At 42.3% G+C, this 16,312-nt stretch overlaps 1 protein-coding gene across 9 annotated transcripts in view; it reads left to right on the top strand.

The window, feature by feature from the left end:
* Positions 1-16,312, top strand: part of LOC108877885 (ERC protein 2) — a 147,573-nt gene that overhangs the window by 4,432 nt on the left and 126,829 nt on the right. For 3 of the 9 annotated variants that reach the window (XM_051071279.1, XM_051071275.1, XM_051071276.1), the window contains exons 3-7: positions 3,852-3,875; positions 3,992-4,747; positions 11,810-11,884; positions 12,940-12,984; positions 14,403-14,558. In XM_051071279.1, the coding sequence (XP_050927236.1) occupies positions 3,852-3,875; positions 3,992-4,747; positions 11,810-11,884; positions 12,940-12,984; positions 14,403-14,558 (1,056 nt within the window). The remainder of the gene's footprint in view (positions 1-3,851; positions 3,876-3,991; positions 4,748-11,809; positions 11,885-12,939; positions 12,985-14,402; positions 14,559-16,312) is intronic. The other 6 variants (XM_051071277.1, XM_051071278.1, XM_051071280.1 and 3 more) reach the window with 6 other exon arrangements.

Genomic DNA, 16,312 nt, shown 5'->3' with positions numbered 1-16,312 from the left:
TTATGTCCACGCTTAAGATTTTTCTTTAAATGGCTGTGGACAGAAAACAATCTCATCCAGTGCTCAACAACTTTAGTATTAAACAGTGAGTCACTTTAACACCAGCAAGTCTTTCTTAGGGAAGGCATCACACTTTTCAAATGGTGCAAATTTCAGTTTGAAATGAAACTCTTTGATTTGTCTGCTCACACAGACTTTTTGTGTTGACCCACCCCAGCTCCTCTGCACATCATACCTTTTGTTCCTGTCTTCAAGGTTGCATAGAAAGGTTTCTGTGCAGTTCATTTGTGAAGCTCGGAGCTGTCTGTGTTTCCATGGGAACGTGCCCTAGTGGCAGCCATTCTAAGTGTTAGCCAGATTCTAAAAAAGCTCACAGCCACTCCTGAAGGGATAGTGACCGTGTCTGTCCTGTGCTACCTGTCCCTGGAGTCTGGCCCGCTCATTCTGAGGCATTATCCATCTGTCTGCCTCACTGTATATACACACTATATCCTTTATTTCTCTGTCTTCCTGTTTTCAGCATTCTGTCTCTCCATTTGTCTGTGTGGCATTTTACTTTCTTGTGTGTCTGTGTTTGTCTGCTGGTAAAACAGAAGTCTTCCTTCAGGGGGAAATACCTGGAAATATATGTAAGATATATTTCATCCTTTTCTAATACTCTTTCACACTATACAGCATGTGTGGGTTCTGTTGAATCTCTTTATAGCTCTCTCTGGCTCTTCATCTCTCTCACACCAGCATGCAAAAACTTTAATTATATCTGCACTCTTCTGTCTGACTCCTCCCTCCTGTAACCAAGGAGCCACCTCTGCATTTGTATTTATAGCTTCTTCGTTTCACATTGTCATACCGTGCGTGGACACCGTGACACACACACACACCCACACACGCACACGCATTCTTTTCGTTTTGAAACCAAACATCTAAAAACGGAAAGTTTGAAAACTGAAACAGAATAACTCCGCTTTTTCTGGAAGGTAATTGCTGCCCCTTTACAGAGTTTTGGTTGGTACATGCGTCTCAAAACACTTCCTTTAACAAAATTATATACACAGTTTGCATGAAGAATTGAGACAGCCACATGTGCACACAACTTACAATACAGGTACTCAAAAGATGCTCACACTTTTTTTACCACCTCCAAAGCTGCCACAGGGATTTTAGTAAGGTTTAGAGTCAATAAATGTGTTTTTCACTGGACTACTGATATTGGGATTCTTGTGTCTGTGGCATCTAAATGGAGCAGGACAGTCAATGTCTCTGTGTAGCTGCAGGCTGGCCCTGACTTGGTCTTGTCTGTGATGGATGGATATGTTTGTCTCTGTTCTGCTCCTCCAGGCGACAGACCCATACAACTAGTGTATTACTTTTTTTGAAGTATTGGCTCATTTGTCTCTCCCACGCTAACACACTCTCTTGTCTTTTCTTTTTTACCTTTGCCCTTGTCTCCTTTTATCTTTGTTCATCTACTAACACCACTTATCCTACTTTACCTTTAGATTCATGTCCATGTAACCCTTAGGTACCTTATGAGAACCCTTATGAGAATGCAATGGAAGCAGAATCAGTTGATTTAATTAATGTGATCAAAACTGGCAGTCCGTTTAAAAATCTCTGGGGTAGGGGACAGGTCCATCTAAACAACTACCTTTACATAGATGAAAAGAAAAGATCCTATACACTGTCCAAGGCTCTGATAGAATCTATTACATACACAAGTTATGATGTGTCCTCCAGCCTGTTATTGGAACATAATTTTTTTTTTCCTCACGCTGAACTCATGATCACTCCCCTGAGTTTTAATCCACACGATGTGTCATGTTTCTAGTGAGTACAATATGACTAAAAAACAATGCCACACACACACACACACACACACACACACACTAGTAATGTGTCCAATTATAATCTCAGTTATTATTCAGTTCTGTTGTCAATGTTCCCAAATAAGTCAGTTTGCTTTACGTTGGCTTATATATCAGAAAACAGTGAAAATTATAAGTTGATTCTAAAATTCACAGTGTCTTCAAATGTCATGTTTTGTCGGACCAACCCTGAACTATTCAATTTACAGTAACAAAAAATAGTTTCTGTCAATTTGTTAGTCAATTAATCAACTAATCGTTGCAGCTCTACTCTCTCCCCTCACCATCTTTTTCTATCATATCCATCACTCACTAAACTTTTACTTTCTCTCACAATGTTTACAGCCCTGTAATATGAAATAGGAGAAAAAGACCATTTTCTTTCATTTACTAGTTTATTTTAAAAACAGAAAAGCCACAGTATACCTCATGCAGAAGATGCTCCTTTAACTTTTACCTGCTGTCACTTCGCTCTCCCTTATCACCTCTGTCCCCCATCTCTCTTCTCAGATTATCACTTCTCTTTTTTTCTCTACAATTTCCCCTGTTTTTTGACCTTTGAGACACTTGGGGAAGAGTTCAGTCTGACAAGAGAACTTTGTCATTAGCATAAGGAATGTCACCTTTTCTCTCAGCTGCAGTGACCACAGTTGTCCCCTAACCATCTGTTTGTTTGGAGTGTGTGTATGTGTGTGTGTGTATGTATTTGTACATATGCGTTTGTGTCTACAGTCTTGGTTGTGTGTGTGTGTGTTTGTGTGGATTGTCCACCCACTCTGACTTGATATTCAGTGCTAGTTCGTTGCATTGATTATCCGCGGTCACCCTCGCCTCCCTCCTACGTCTCGGCTCTGTGTCCTTGGTGCTCCCCACCTTCTGGACACGAGCAGAGGAGTTAGGATATTTGAGGGAAACGCAGTAATATCTTCCCACAGATGAAAAGATGTGTAATTTAACTTCCGTTTTGTGTCTGTTTCATTCATTCTTTTACTCTGAGTTCTGTATGGTGCTATGTGAATGTGTTTTTTTTCTTTTTGTTTGATTTCCTTACATCTTTTTCTTACCTTGCTCAGCCAATCATCAAGAATGCTCTGTGTCCATGGTTTCAAGCACAGACTGAATTTCCATTTGCCAGTCAGGAAAGATGAGAGCTGTGAATATAGATAAGCATATTGTATTTTGTATTACTTTGCACGGCAACATGTGGCAAAAGCAGGAATGTTGAGAGAAATGTGTTTTCCTCAAAAATACTCTGTCAGGGCCCATCTGTGTGTCTTAGTAATCAGTTCTTCAAGTAATAAATGTATTGACAAATGAATTAGTCAGTGCATCAGTAAACCTCTTACTCATGGACTGATGACTCCTTTACAAACTCACTTTGTGCAGATGCATTTAAAAACACAAAAATTACTTACATTTGAAGATCAGTGCTTTTAAATGTCACCACTCTCCACATCACAGAGAATGTTTTTAAGATAGTGCACATGACATTTAGAGTTTTCCGTTTGAAATGATGGTAAAGCTTAGAAACTAGGTGGAAAATGTACTTGTTTTATCAGTCTATGGACTAGTCTATGGCAAATTTTTCAAATTGTATTCATAATTGATTATTTAGGATACAAACCCCAAAGGCCTCCCAAATGGCTGTCTACATTTAGGCAGTAGTTGTCATTCTTTGAAGTACTCTGTAGATTTGGAAGTTCTCATTCATTTTCATGAGGGATACCATTACCCTTTACCCTGTCATTCCCCCTTTAGATGTTCATCTTATTGCACTTATGTGCCTACTATGTATTCTCCTTGTGTTGTGAAGAGATATGTCACCCCCTTGTGGCCAAAGCATGTAACCATCACCTAACAGCTTTACAAACTAAGGAGACTGAAGTAATCATAATATTAATATGTTGGGTATATTTTTTCTGTCTGCTTTCTGTTTTGGCTTTATGCATGTATGTCTCTTTCTTATGTCAAATCCTACTGCTGCAGCATGGGGATATCAGAAGAAACAAGGTCTGTTTTATGTACCACACCATATATTTTGTGTTTAGGAATTTTTGTTATATGTGTGTAGTATGTTTGTGTGCTTATTGAATGCATGGGAGCTCACGCATTCTCTGTCTTTGCAGCAGCTTCCATTAACAGTTCAGGAGCTTCAGGAGGAGCTGAGAGCTCACAGGGAGATGAACAGCCGTTTGCAACAACAACGACAGCAGGGGAACTCTGGCTCCTATCGCGAACTCCATATGGACCAGGACCACAGAGGGGGGCTCAGTCCTGGCCACAGCCCCAGACAAAGCCCCAGCAACCTGCACAGTCCTGGACCAAAGAACAGCCCCAGAGCCAGCCCATCCAACACTTACAATCCAAGGCAACAGGAAGCTGACATCATCATTCACAGCCCCGGCTACGGCTGTAACACTGCAGTAGCCACGCAGAGAATCAGCCCGGCCAACACCCTTCAGCCTGGGCGAAGGAGCAGCCCAAATCAGCCTCTTTACAGTCCTGGCCAAGGTCCGGTGGCAGCTCCCAGCTCTAGTTCCCTTCGGCCCTGCAGCCCCTGCCAGGTGCCTGGGTGTGACGGCTTCTCCTCACCCCCTCCTCTGGACCCGTCAGAGGAGAATTTCTTCCGGCTGCAGTCGGAGCATGAGCGGCAGGCCAAGGAGTTGTTCCTGCTGAGAAAGACCATGGAAGAGATGGAGATGAGGATCGACTCTCAGAAGCAGACACTGGGCGCCCGGGACGAGAGCATCCAGAGGCTGTTGGAGATGCTTCAGGGCCAAGGTCAAGGTCAGGGACAGTGGGGTCGTGGACAGCGGACAGGCATCATAACCATGGCAGCGCAGGAGGCTGAAGCACAGCTGGAGAACATGCACGTGAGAGAGGTGTGTGTGAAAGGTTATGTGTACGAACCATTTCTTTATAGTATCAAAGTGATTTTAACAGATATTGAAAATCATGGTACAAGACAATTACCACATCTGGTTTCTCTCAGAATGATACTGTGATACTGTAAATTTTATTCATTAACATGATATTGATACTTTTTCTTTACTCAGATTCAGATATAACTACAACTTATAACTATTGTTTTATCTATTTGTTTAAATTTGCATATTTAGTGATAATGATATTTGTCTCTGCATGTATTGTGTGCGTGTGCGTGTGTGTTTCAGTGTGTGTGCCTGTGAATGTGTCTGTATTATGTGTTGAGTGTGGGAGCAGAGAGCAGCTCAGCAGGTCTTATCAATGGGCCAGATTAACATACGGAAAGCTCTAAGCCTGTGTTCAACCATGCAGTTTTACAATCTGACTCTGTGTGTGTGTGTGTTTGTCTGTGTGCATCTGTGTTCCTGGGTATGCACATGCTCATATCACAGTTGCTCATTTGCCTCTTGTCTGTGCTTTGTAAATAGCATTTAGCATTTAGCACTTGTTATTTATACAGCCCGTGTCATGCATTGAGCTTGTTGCGCAGTGGAATTTGAATATAATATAATATATTAATAATTATTTATTAATATATAATAAATAATTTTATGAGGTAGAAATTGTGATTGCAGCTCTTCAAAAATCCTCAGTTAAAATACAAGAGAAAACCAGTCATATTTGGCGATTTTTGGAGCCAAGTCAAGTCCTATTTTTTCTGTCTCTCTTCAGAGACTCAGTTTTATTGATTGAGAATTTAAAAGTACAAGGCCTTTAATCATTTTTTGTGTAGCACAGGTGTGTCTGTTTCCTTTGCCAGGAGGGCTAGCAGTAGGCTGCTCTGTGCTCCTCACTCCTGCCTTGTTTATTTTTAACTCCTAAATCTTCTTAGCCTTTAATTTCTCTACCTCTCTGTCAGTGTGTGTATGTGCGTGTGTGTGTTTGTGTGGATGTGCGTTGCGTGTCTGTACTTGCCTCCACTATTGTTTGTGTCACGATGTTCTTGTTTTTCAGTCTATGTGTTGTTTGTATGTCTCTGTTCTCCATGGCCAGACAGAACGATTGCGTGTGTGTTTGTGTGTATGTGAGCATGTGGGCACATCTGGGGCCTGTCGGCTTAGCATTTCTAGTGAGGACACTCCCTCGCCGGGCTGCCGGTGGCTGATGGGATATCCACCCATGCCGGGTGTTCGGTCACGGCGGTGATTTTGTCAGAGGGGAGCGTGGGTGTTTCAGCACATGCTAATGCAGCTACTGCTGTGCACGTGTGTACCTGTGTGCGGGGGTGTGTGTGTGTGTGTGTGTGTGTGTGTGTGTGTGTGTGTATGGGTATGTATAGGACGTAAAACCATGCTGTGTGTGTAAGAGGTGAGTACCTGTTCACACACACTCTGTGTGCTGTGCTATTTTTAACTGCTTGACAGCTTAACACATACTGTGTGTGCACTGGAGGAGGAGGGGGGTGACTGGGTCTTAGAGGTGAGAGAGAGAGTGAGTGGGAGAGATGGGAGAAAGGAGTGTTTTTCTAAGGTAGAAAAACAGACTATGTTTGTCTGAATATTAATGTATGATTAATGAGGGAAAACACTCTGACCGCCCTGATTGAAAAGAGAGGTGATTGTTGTTCTTTCGTTTTTTTCCCTCGTCCCCTTCTGGCCTCCTCTCCTCTGAGGTTGAGATGGGGTGATGGAGTTGCAGAGTGTGGATATATGTATATGTGTGTGTGTGTGTGTGTGTGTGTGAGATGGAGACGCATACACACATGCACACATAGACATAGACAGACTGCAGACAGGTTCGCTTGCAGACTTGCATACTTTGATGTGTTGAACTGAATTGATTACTGCTTAAATTACAGTTAGTTTAGCAATTAATTTTTCAGTTTCTAAGATAAACTGAAAGCCTTGCTGAAAGTGACAGAAACTGATTTGCAGATTCTACCAAACTCAATGTTCACGTGTGGATTGTATATGCAGAACATCAGATGTTAAGATTTATTTAAGAGTTTCAGATATTTTGAATGTAATTTTGGCAATGGTTTAACAATAACACCAAACTTCACTACAAACAATATCAAATAAATGTTAAATCAGTAAATCTCTCAATAAGTCTCCAGTAGTGAACTATAATATAATTATTATAATGAATTAATCCGTTTTTAGAAAATAAAACATATTCAGACTCTTGAAAATCCAACATTTATGAAAGGAAACACTCAGATTCTTGGTATTTATACTTGTAGTTTATTAACATTGTGTTGAAGAGTAGTCAAATTGTCTGACAGTTTCATCAGTTACTGGTTGGTGTGGAATTTGAGTGCCAAAGGTTGGGCTGAATAAAGATTAACTAAAGGATTCCTATGCACTTATTTAACTGTAGGAGGAAACCTACTTCCTCTGAAAGCCTCTTGCCATTGTTTATGTGTCAGAGCGGTAATTTAGCCTTTACACTTGGACTTGTCATGGTTAGGGAAGGCAAGCCAGTGATGGTAGAGCCGTTATTGCTTCTATTAGGCGGCACTACCAGCCCAACTGTCTTTCATTACTGCACCCATTACTCTCTTTTAAACGGACCAGCTTGTTTAAGCTTGAGCTGGGATGGTAAATGCCTCCATTTTCCGTTTGCCTCTCCTTTTTATTTATCCTTTAAACATAACAGAGTTGACATAGGGGCTTTCTTGGTATTCTTAGCTGGTTTGAAGAGAATTCATCACCTTAAATTTGTATTTATATTATGTTTTTTATGTAAGGAAGGTTTTGGGAACAGGTGTGAAAATGTATGAACCTATGTAGGTTTGTATGACTCAAATTAGAGAACTGAGAAAGAGGCCACAGAGAATAGATTTTTTTTTATGTTTTTCCCCTTTTCTCTCTCTGTTGTACCACTCAGCACTTACAGACCATGGCCAGATGTGGAGTTACTTGAACCAGCTGTGTTTGCGGTGTTTGTGTGTGTATGATCTGCTGGTGTGCAGTATGTATGCATATAGAGCTCACTCCATCACTCCTTCACCTGCTGATGTATGTTGTCAGGGGATGGCGCGTGTAGTGCTGCTCTCTCATTTGTGTTTCCTTTTTAACTTTGTCAGCTGTCAGACTGTCTTAGCTGAACAGACTTGACATAGAAACACTGTCACGTCTATAGTATGTCAACTTTGTTCTACAATGATTCCACTTGACTGGTCAACATCGACATCATTTCTTAGAATAATGGGGAAGCCATATATAAAGTAGTATGTTTAACTTTTTTTTTTTTTTTCAAACAGCCTCTCCTCTGTAATACTAACTGGAAAATGTAAATGTTTGCAGTACTAGCCATGTCCACAAAGTGGCAGTGTTCTATCAGAAATTCACCACTGTGGCGGTTACATGCATGAACTGTGAGCCGAAGTTATGTGTGATGGCACATACACATGCTGAGAGGCATAAATCTGGGCCTAATCGACTCTCCCCAGCCGCCAGGTCCCTGTAGACCCAATAATAACAGCCGCACCACTGGTCTGTTCCTGCCCAACCCTGACCTGCTGCCAATGGCGCACACACACACACGCACACACACACACACACGCACTCTCTCACTGTGAGATTTTTTAACTTGGAGATGGTATATCTACTTTCAGACATATCGTACTGCAGATTTCATATGGTCCTTAGGGGCTCTGGGTAGAGTTAGGGCCCCTACTGTATATGAAGACATCTCACTCAGTATTGGATTTGTAAGAATGAGTATGTAGCAGTACTCTGCTGTTAAAAAAGTAAGGGCAAAGCACTTATGGCTCCCTTGTTTTTCTATAGTATGACTGGCTTCAGAGGTCCTGCTGCTGTTTTTGGCAGGCCCTCTCTGTCTGCCCCCGCACCCTCTCTCAAACATTGATGAAACTTCAGAAATGTAGCTTTTTAAAACTTTCTAGTGCCAGCATGTTGAGGAGAAGTGGAAGCTCATGTCAGCAAATCAGTCTTTTTTTGTAATCCATTTCCTGCCTTTTCTTTTTCCTCACTTTCTAATGCCACCAGCCCATCAGCTGCAAAACTTTGACGTCTTCGCCTCTCTAATTTCTCATCTGCCTCCCTGCCTGTGTATGTTTGTCTGTCTGTCAACATTTCCCGCTCATTCTGTCCCCAAGCTGATATGTTATCTGTTGTGGTTAGGTTAATCGGTGAGAGGGTCTTGTCCCGGGTGGGGTTTTTAAGGGCTCGGTTCTTGATTGGCTACTTTCAGCCTCCGCTAATGAAGCCCCTCTCGACTAACTTTAGACGACCACTGTAAATACCATCAGCAAACACTCTCTCTCTCAACCACACACACACACACACACACACACACAGACACAGACACACAGACACAGACACACCAATGTTCCTTCTCTACCACACCCCGGGCACCACATACTCGCCACGCTCTGTTGATCTCCCAGAATGTTTGAGCGGAAAAGTTTATCGGGACAAAATTACACCCCTCAAACCTTCTCCTCACCCTCTCCCTTTTTCTCGGCAAAGGCTTTGATTCCTTCTGATTCCTTCCCTTTTGTCTTTTCAAACTGCTCTTTAAGCTGCTCTTTTGAGCAGATAGGCAGCCACATTTTCACATTTGTGGCTAGCAAATGTGTTCCCCCCCTCCTTCCGCTTTTTTCTCTCACTGATGGAGAAAGGATGGGAATGTGACTGATGAATGTGGGTGTGAGTATGTGTGTGCTGTGTAGAATCTGTGCATGTTCTAGTCCACGCATGGCGTACATGACACCATTGCCTTCAGGCTAGAATTGAACCTTTTGACCGTATCCTTCATTCAGGATGCCGGCACTTATTGCTATAGTGTTACGTTTGATCCTATTCATTCCATATGCTCGGTCCTCTGACACATGTGGAGCAGAGGAGACAGTCTTTGATGACATGCTCTCTTGCATGACTTAATTTCCCCCATTGAGAGACACAATAGTTATGAGAACTGTGCTCTAACCGTTGTTGATAAGGAAACTAATACACACACTTTCTCCACAGATAGATGTCCGCAGGCAGACAAAAAGACAGACAGGCACGTGGTGACATACACACTCAGAGTGACACATTAATACACATATGGTCAATAGAAGATTAGGGTTGTGGCAGCAGTGGGCATGTCCAATCTGTGGGAGGACTGCTCTGACAGTAGTGAGCAGTAATCCCTCCTTATCCACAGCTGACATGGACAAGAGGATAAAGCTCTTGTTTCCTCTCATTTAAACTCACTGGGAGAACTGGGGCAAATGGGAGCAATGGGAAATTGTGGCAACCTGTTGCCGCTCCCTTATATTAATGCTTCTTTTAAGTCTTTTTATGTCCTCTGACTGCCTGATGAGCAGTCTCTATGAATATCCCATCTCCATGTGGTTTTTGTCTGATTTGGTGGCTTTTCTTTACCCACTGTCTGTTTATCATTTTTCTGCCTTTGGTTTTGATGGTATTTGAGTGTCTTAGACCATCTGTATGTGTGAACTGTGTATCTGTCCCACTGGTGAAAGAGACAGTTTCCCTGATTTTTCAATGTCATTCAAAGCTGTCGATTTTCCTTACAGGTGCTACTGAATATGTATTTTTGAGATCTTGTGTAACCTAATTGGTTCATCCAGTTCAATATGACTTTTTTTTTTTTTTGCTGCTGTGGTCAGGGGTAAGATTTGTCTCACCAGTACAATACATGGACATATACGTATAGATTTGTTTTGTCACGTGCAACTTATTTTGTATCCATGTAGCACAGCACTCACTGTATACAGTGTACAATCCGGTACAATAGCCCTGCAATGACTCCTCTGTGAAGGTGGAAGTAGTGGCCTTAAGCTTTGACAAGCCTCTTTGATACAGATAAATCTGGGTGGGGATTGAAAGAACAGCTCTTGGCACCACTTAGGTGCCCCTGAGCAAGGGCCACTCCCTCGTTACCACAACTGAGGTGCCCCTAACCCCCAGCTGCTCCAGTGTAGCTGCTTAGTGGCTGGCAGATCAGACTGTGGTTGTGCTGGGCGGCGTCTTGGGTGTGAATGTATGTGGCTGTGTGGGTGTGAACAGGGCGTTCGTTAGAAGGAGAACATTGCTCTCAGCGTTACTTTGCAGGTGAAATAAAGGTTTTAAAAACTTCTGTAGTCAATGTATGTAGGGTTAGGGTTAGAGTTAATTTACATGAGAATACAGCACAGCAGCCTAGTCTTGCTAACATTGTTTCAGAGAGGTGTTGATTTAGCTGTATCTGTAGCTTGGAATTATTTAATAATTTTAGATATTTGCTCCCTGTAGTTGGAAATGATTAGATTGCAGTGTTGTTACTTCTGTCGGACGGACTTGGCCTAATACACCTAATACACTCAATTTGTCCTGTTCAACAAGTATATTTCATTTTCTGTGTGTCAATATGTGTGTGTGTGTGTGTGTGTGTCTGTGTGTTTGTGCCCATTAGCTTGAAAGTGTGTGTGTGTGTGTGCTTTTGTGTAGGCATAGTTGTAGGTCAGAGCTACCATTAATTATTGATAGAAGAAGCTTAGCGCATGTGCTGGCAGAAAGTGTTGCTAAGCAAGAGCTTTAGCATGCCAGAGACATCTGTGAGAGAGACAGAGAAAACAAGTGAGAGATAAGAAATAGAAAGATTCAGACTGAAAGTGATGGAGACAGATTCATATGACCTATAGCTGAGTGCATCTCCTACCTGCGAACAAATAGAGAAAGAGAGACAGAAAAAAAGAGAGCAGGAAATAGAGACGACAGCAGAAGCCCCCTCAGGAGATCTTCAAACCAGGAACCAGCTTGAAGATCATAGGAAAAGTTTTTTTTTAAGCAAGACAAGAATTTTTAAGGATCCACAGTATGAGATAACATGGCAATATTTAACGAAAGGCAAGAAAAATGTAATGAAGAAGACAGGGAGAGATAGGAACTGTGACTGGTCGGTCTGCTCGGTGTATCTTTTTTACGTGGCTCTGAAGCTGTGGGTGTTAGAAAGTGCTGAAGATGATGAGCCGCCAGGCTTATTTTTACCGGGTCCCTCCCCAGGAGCTCCATCGTCGGAACCAGCTCCAGGCTGATCCGGCCAAGACCAGGGCTCTGCAGACTGTCATTGATATGAAGGTAGGATTTATAGCAAATCTGTGATAAACAAGAGCAAGCAACATTTCAAGGAATAATGTGCTACATGATGAGTGTGTATTGTTGTAGTAGATCAGTTTTTGGCTTTATAAATGTCTTTTTTTTTAAAACCATTTATAACATCAGCTGTGTTATCCAGTAAATCCCCATAAAAACAAAAAAACAGAAAACAAATAACTGAGATCAGCGAGTTTAAACTGTGGTGGGTGTATTTTGCTAAAAATTAAAATCTGATGTTGTGGTCTTGTTCCAGCAGTGAGGTCTGCTCCTCTAGTTGCAGCCTGTTTTCTGGTTTAGTTTGATATCAGCTTCATACCAACAAAACTTTAATTATTGATGAGCACTGCTGTAATGTGAGCAGTAGCGGGGGGATCTGCCTCAGCCATAAACATACATGCGCAAATAATCTGAGAAACATTGTCTTATTGTTGCCTCGTGTCTGTATGGCGGCCATGCCCGAGTAAAGTCCATTATTGGCCCACGCAGAGTCAAGCACTTATTCAATTTGTTTCAAATGTCACATATGGAAGCTTTCACTCTCATCTCAGCCCTTTGAAGTCGTTAGAGCTGTGAAAAATGCAGTTGACTCCACATGTGTCTGCATGCACACCCACACACACACATATTTAGTGTTCATTCAGCTCACTCTTGTTCCAAAAGTGGCTCCTTTACAGCAAAACCACAGTTATTTTTCACACATACTTTGTGATTTGTCTGCCTATTAACAAACTGCACATGTGCTGGCCAGGGATGCCCACGGTGTCGTAAATGCATGAGAGAGGCCAAATTAAATCTGACTGCATTAATTAGAGAAGGCAAAACAAACGCTGCCAGAAGGATTAGACGTATGAAGGGGTAGAGAGAGAGAGAGAACTTCCTTCGGTGATGACAAGGAGATGTTTCCTGGCACTTTTTGTGATGTTAAGCATTACTGCAACTGTAGAAATTCTGCATGTTCTTTGTGTTGTTGCTGTTTGTTTCAGAGTCTGTGTTGTTGCTGCTTCTGAGTGGTGTATATTTCCGCTTTGTAATTACAGAACACCAACCCCCCTTTCTGTTTTGATCCTGACGTTATCTGGCAGGTACAGTAACGGGTGCTCACCTCTTGGATTCTTCTGTCAACTCAGCATGGGCTACAAATATCTAGTGTTTGTGTTTCCCTCTGTTCCTATTATAAATTCCTTCTTGGTTGGAGTGCAGCACCATCATGTTCAGTAGTTTATGTTTCAGTGGTTTTGAGGCGCAGCTTTTATTACATGTGTTCCTATTGTACTGAATGTTCTTTTTGATATTACCCTTTTTATTTTCATTGGGTTTGCCTTGTTTCTCTTCCTCTGGGTGATGTTTTCTCTCTCTATGCTCTGGAGCAGTAACAGATATCAATCAGTTATTAAAGATAGGACATGGCTTATGATACAGAAATCAACCTGAAACAATGGAAATGATTGAAAAGCATAGTCAGTGTGTGGGCATTTCTGTCAAGTAAGGTGGAGGGTTTCCCCATAGATGCCTGAAGACCATACCTTGACTGTTTTTTTCTGGGTATACATTGAAAGCCTGTGTCCTTGCATTCACACTTTTTTTAATGAGTGTGTTGTATGTACCTTTATACATTCCTGTTTGCTTGGTCTGTGTGTGTTAGTGTGTTCAGGATGGTAAATGCACCACCGTGTGGTAGGCAGGGCTGATGTCAGAGGATGTAATAGAGGTCAGATGCTTACATGTTGCCTGTGGTTTGTGCTGATGGCATCATGCAGTCTGTTTCCATTTATTCAATTACCTTTCTCCTCTTTTCCAAGGTTTAGCATTTAACGTATGTCTGAACCTATGCAGCGAAACAACCTTAGGACCTGTCCATGACAGACGCTTCCATTCCCTCATAGATACTGCATAGGAAAATATCTTGGCTTCACACAGCTGTTTGCCCAGATATTTTCCGTGTTTTTCTAGACAATCTAGTCAGATGTAGGGCTATATATTAATAGATTAGAATCTAGACACAGGACGCTAAGAGGGTTTTTTGTGAATATGATGAATTGATGTCACCGCCGGTTAGGTTTTTTGCCATATACTTTTCAAAGTGACCCAGGCACATATTGCATAGGATTATTATTATATTTAGTTTTAATGCAACTCATATAGTTGGTATGTTCATCCAGTCGGGTATACGCAGGGTCCATGGTGATGACTAGGTGAAGGAGAGATCTGTCAGTCATAATCGTAAAATCTACTTAAAGTTTCTTACAGCCAGTTCATTCATGGTAAATAGCAAAGCAAAATTTATGGGTCCACTTTACCAGGCCAATTTTCTCTTTAAGATCAACACATTTTTGTCAGTCTCCCATCTTTAGAAAGATAAATCGACAGATCAATAGACAGACAGACAGATCATTATCTGAACAATAACATGAGACATATAAGGCTTTGTTAAAGTCAAGAATTTAATATCCATAGTCAGATCTTTCCTCACTCTTTGCCCTGCCTACTGTTGCTGGTGCAGGACACCAAAATCTCTTCCCTGGAGAGGAACATCAGAGACTTAGAGGATGAGGTCCAGATGTTGAAGACCAGCGGCCTGCTGCACCCTGACGACAGGCAGGATGAGCTCAAGCAGGTGGAGGTCTACAAGAGCCATTCTAAATTCATGAAGACTAAGGTAGAATGTCTCCACACGTCACCTGAGACAGCTGCACGGTGCATGACCTGACTGATGCATGTTTGTCTTGAGATATCAATAACAACTGCGTGCGAACCTCTTACCTGCATGTTGCATGTCTTTATTGCATGATGATGGAGAATTATTTTGAAGTCTGAATGCCAAACTCCGTGTTCCCGCACGCCGTGTCTTTTGGCTGCTTAATTGAGGCTCTGAGCCCCCTGTGTTGCATGGATACCAAGAACTCATACGTTTCTAAATTTCATCACTTCTTGTGTGCCTTACCTACTTTGCCTGTTTGATGACCAAGCATTGTGCTGATGTCCTATCTGAGACGGCTGACTGTTTGGAGGGAGCAAACTTAGGCACTATCAGCTTACAGTGCACCGTGTCTGTTTACTGTCCTACCTTTAGCTGGCAGAACGCCCTTTAGAAAAGCCTGACTAAGATTTCTCTATTCCAGGCTGTATACTGTTTTATTCATTGAGACACACAGTGTGTAGAGTGACACGTGTGCATTAGAATAGGCCCGTGAACGTTGTCCTTCATGAGCCATGTTAAAAATGTAGTTTCAGGTTTCTAGCTGTGTGTCTGTGATGGCTGAAGCCCACGAGTAGCTTTCCATGTGAAAATGTTTCTTTTTGGTTCATTAATGGCGCCCTTTGTAGGGCTCATTTGTCATTGCATCGGGGGAAGTTCCTGATGCAATCATAAAAGAGATGTTTTTATGAATGGCGCCCTGACAGATGAATGTGAGCTTACAACGACAGAGGAAGGAGCTCTCTCTTCACCCGTACTGACCCGGGATGATATACATCACAGCGACGGCCCTGGCTCACTCTCCCATTTCTCATCTTTCTGCGTACAGTCACACACAGAAACACAGAAAGACACCACGGATATGCACTGGTGCACACAGATTCATTCTATATCCTTGAAGTGTTTAGGGTCCCAGTCTTTCAGCAGCGGTGGTGACTGGTGTTGAGGTGAGACTGTGATAAGAGAGAAACCAGAGAGGAGGGGGGTGCTGTCTTCTCTGGTTTCCCCTCTGGCCTTTGATCTACTCGAACACTTTAAAGTGGCTTCTGAGAGCACAAAAATTTGTTCAAGTATGATAAGGGGGCATTAGAGCAGGTGAATTCATTTATCCAGATAATCATTTCTTGCACAACTTCACCAAGAAACTTGTGTTGTGTGGTTGAGGTGTGTGGTTGAGCACACAGCAGGGAAAACCCCCACTTGCCATGTGTGCGCATTTTGTGGCTTGCTGTCTTCTTGTCTTTGTGTCTCTCTAGGAGCAGGCCTTGTCACCATGTGTGTCTTCCATCAGACCAGCTCCCACCTTCCTCCACCCCACCCAACAACCTTGGATTACAGAACAAGCAGAAGTACCCCTCTCTCATTTGTCTCTCATTTTTCTTTAATTTTGCCTGATATTCTTTGAATTCCCTACTCCTTATTTTATTCATAATACTCCATCACTTCTTCATTTTAATCCACTCAGCTACCCATTTTTACTATCCTCTTACCAGTCTCACCTCTCCGATCATGTCTCCCTGAGTCCCTTTTTGGCTCCACCTCACTATTTGGCCCCCTGTCTCTTATTGTTCTGTCCCTCTTCTCTCTGCTCTCTTGGGCCCTTGTCTCTTTCTTTGAGTGAGGGTTGATTGGCCAAGCTCTGGTCCAGTCAGAATTCCCCTGTTATAAGGTGAACCCTGCTCACACACACAATTAGAGAAATCTCTCCTCAAATC

The sequence above is a fragment of the Lates calcarifer genome, linkage group LG6 (genome assembly GCF_001640805.2).
Source record: "Lates calcarifer isolate ASB-BC8 linkage group LG6, TLL_Latcal_v3, whole genome shotgun sequence".
In the NCBI taxonomy this organism is placed as follows: domain Eukaryota; kingdom Metazoa; phylum Chordata; class Actinopteri; family Centropomidae; genus Lates; species Lates calcarifer.
The sequence above is the reverse complement of the archived record's forward strand: the minus strand, read 5'-3'. Positions and strand labels throughout refer to the sequence as shown.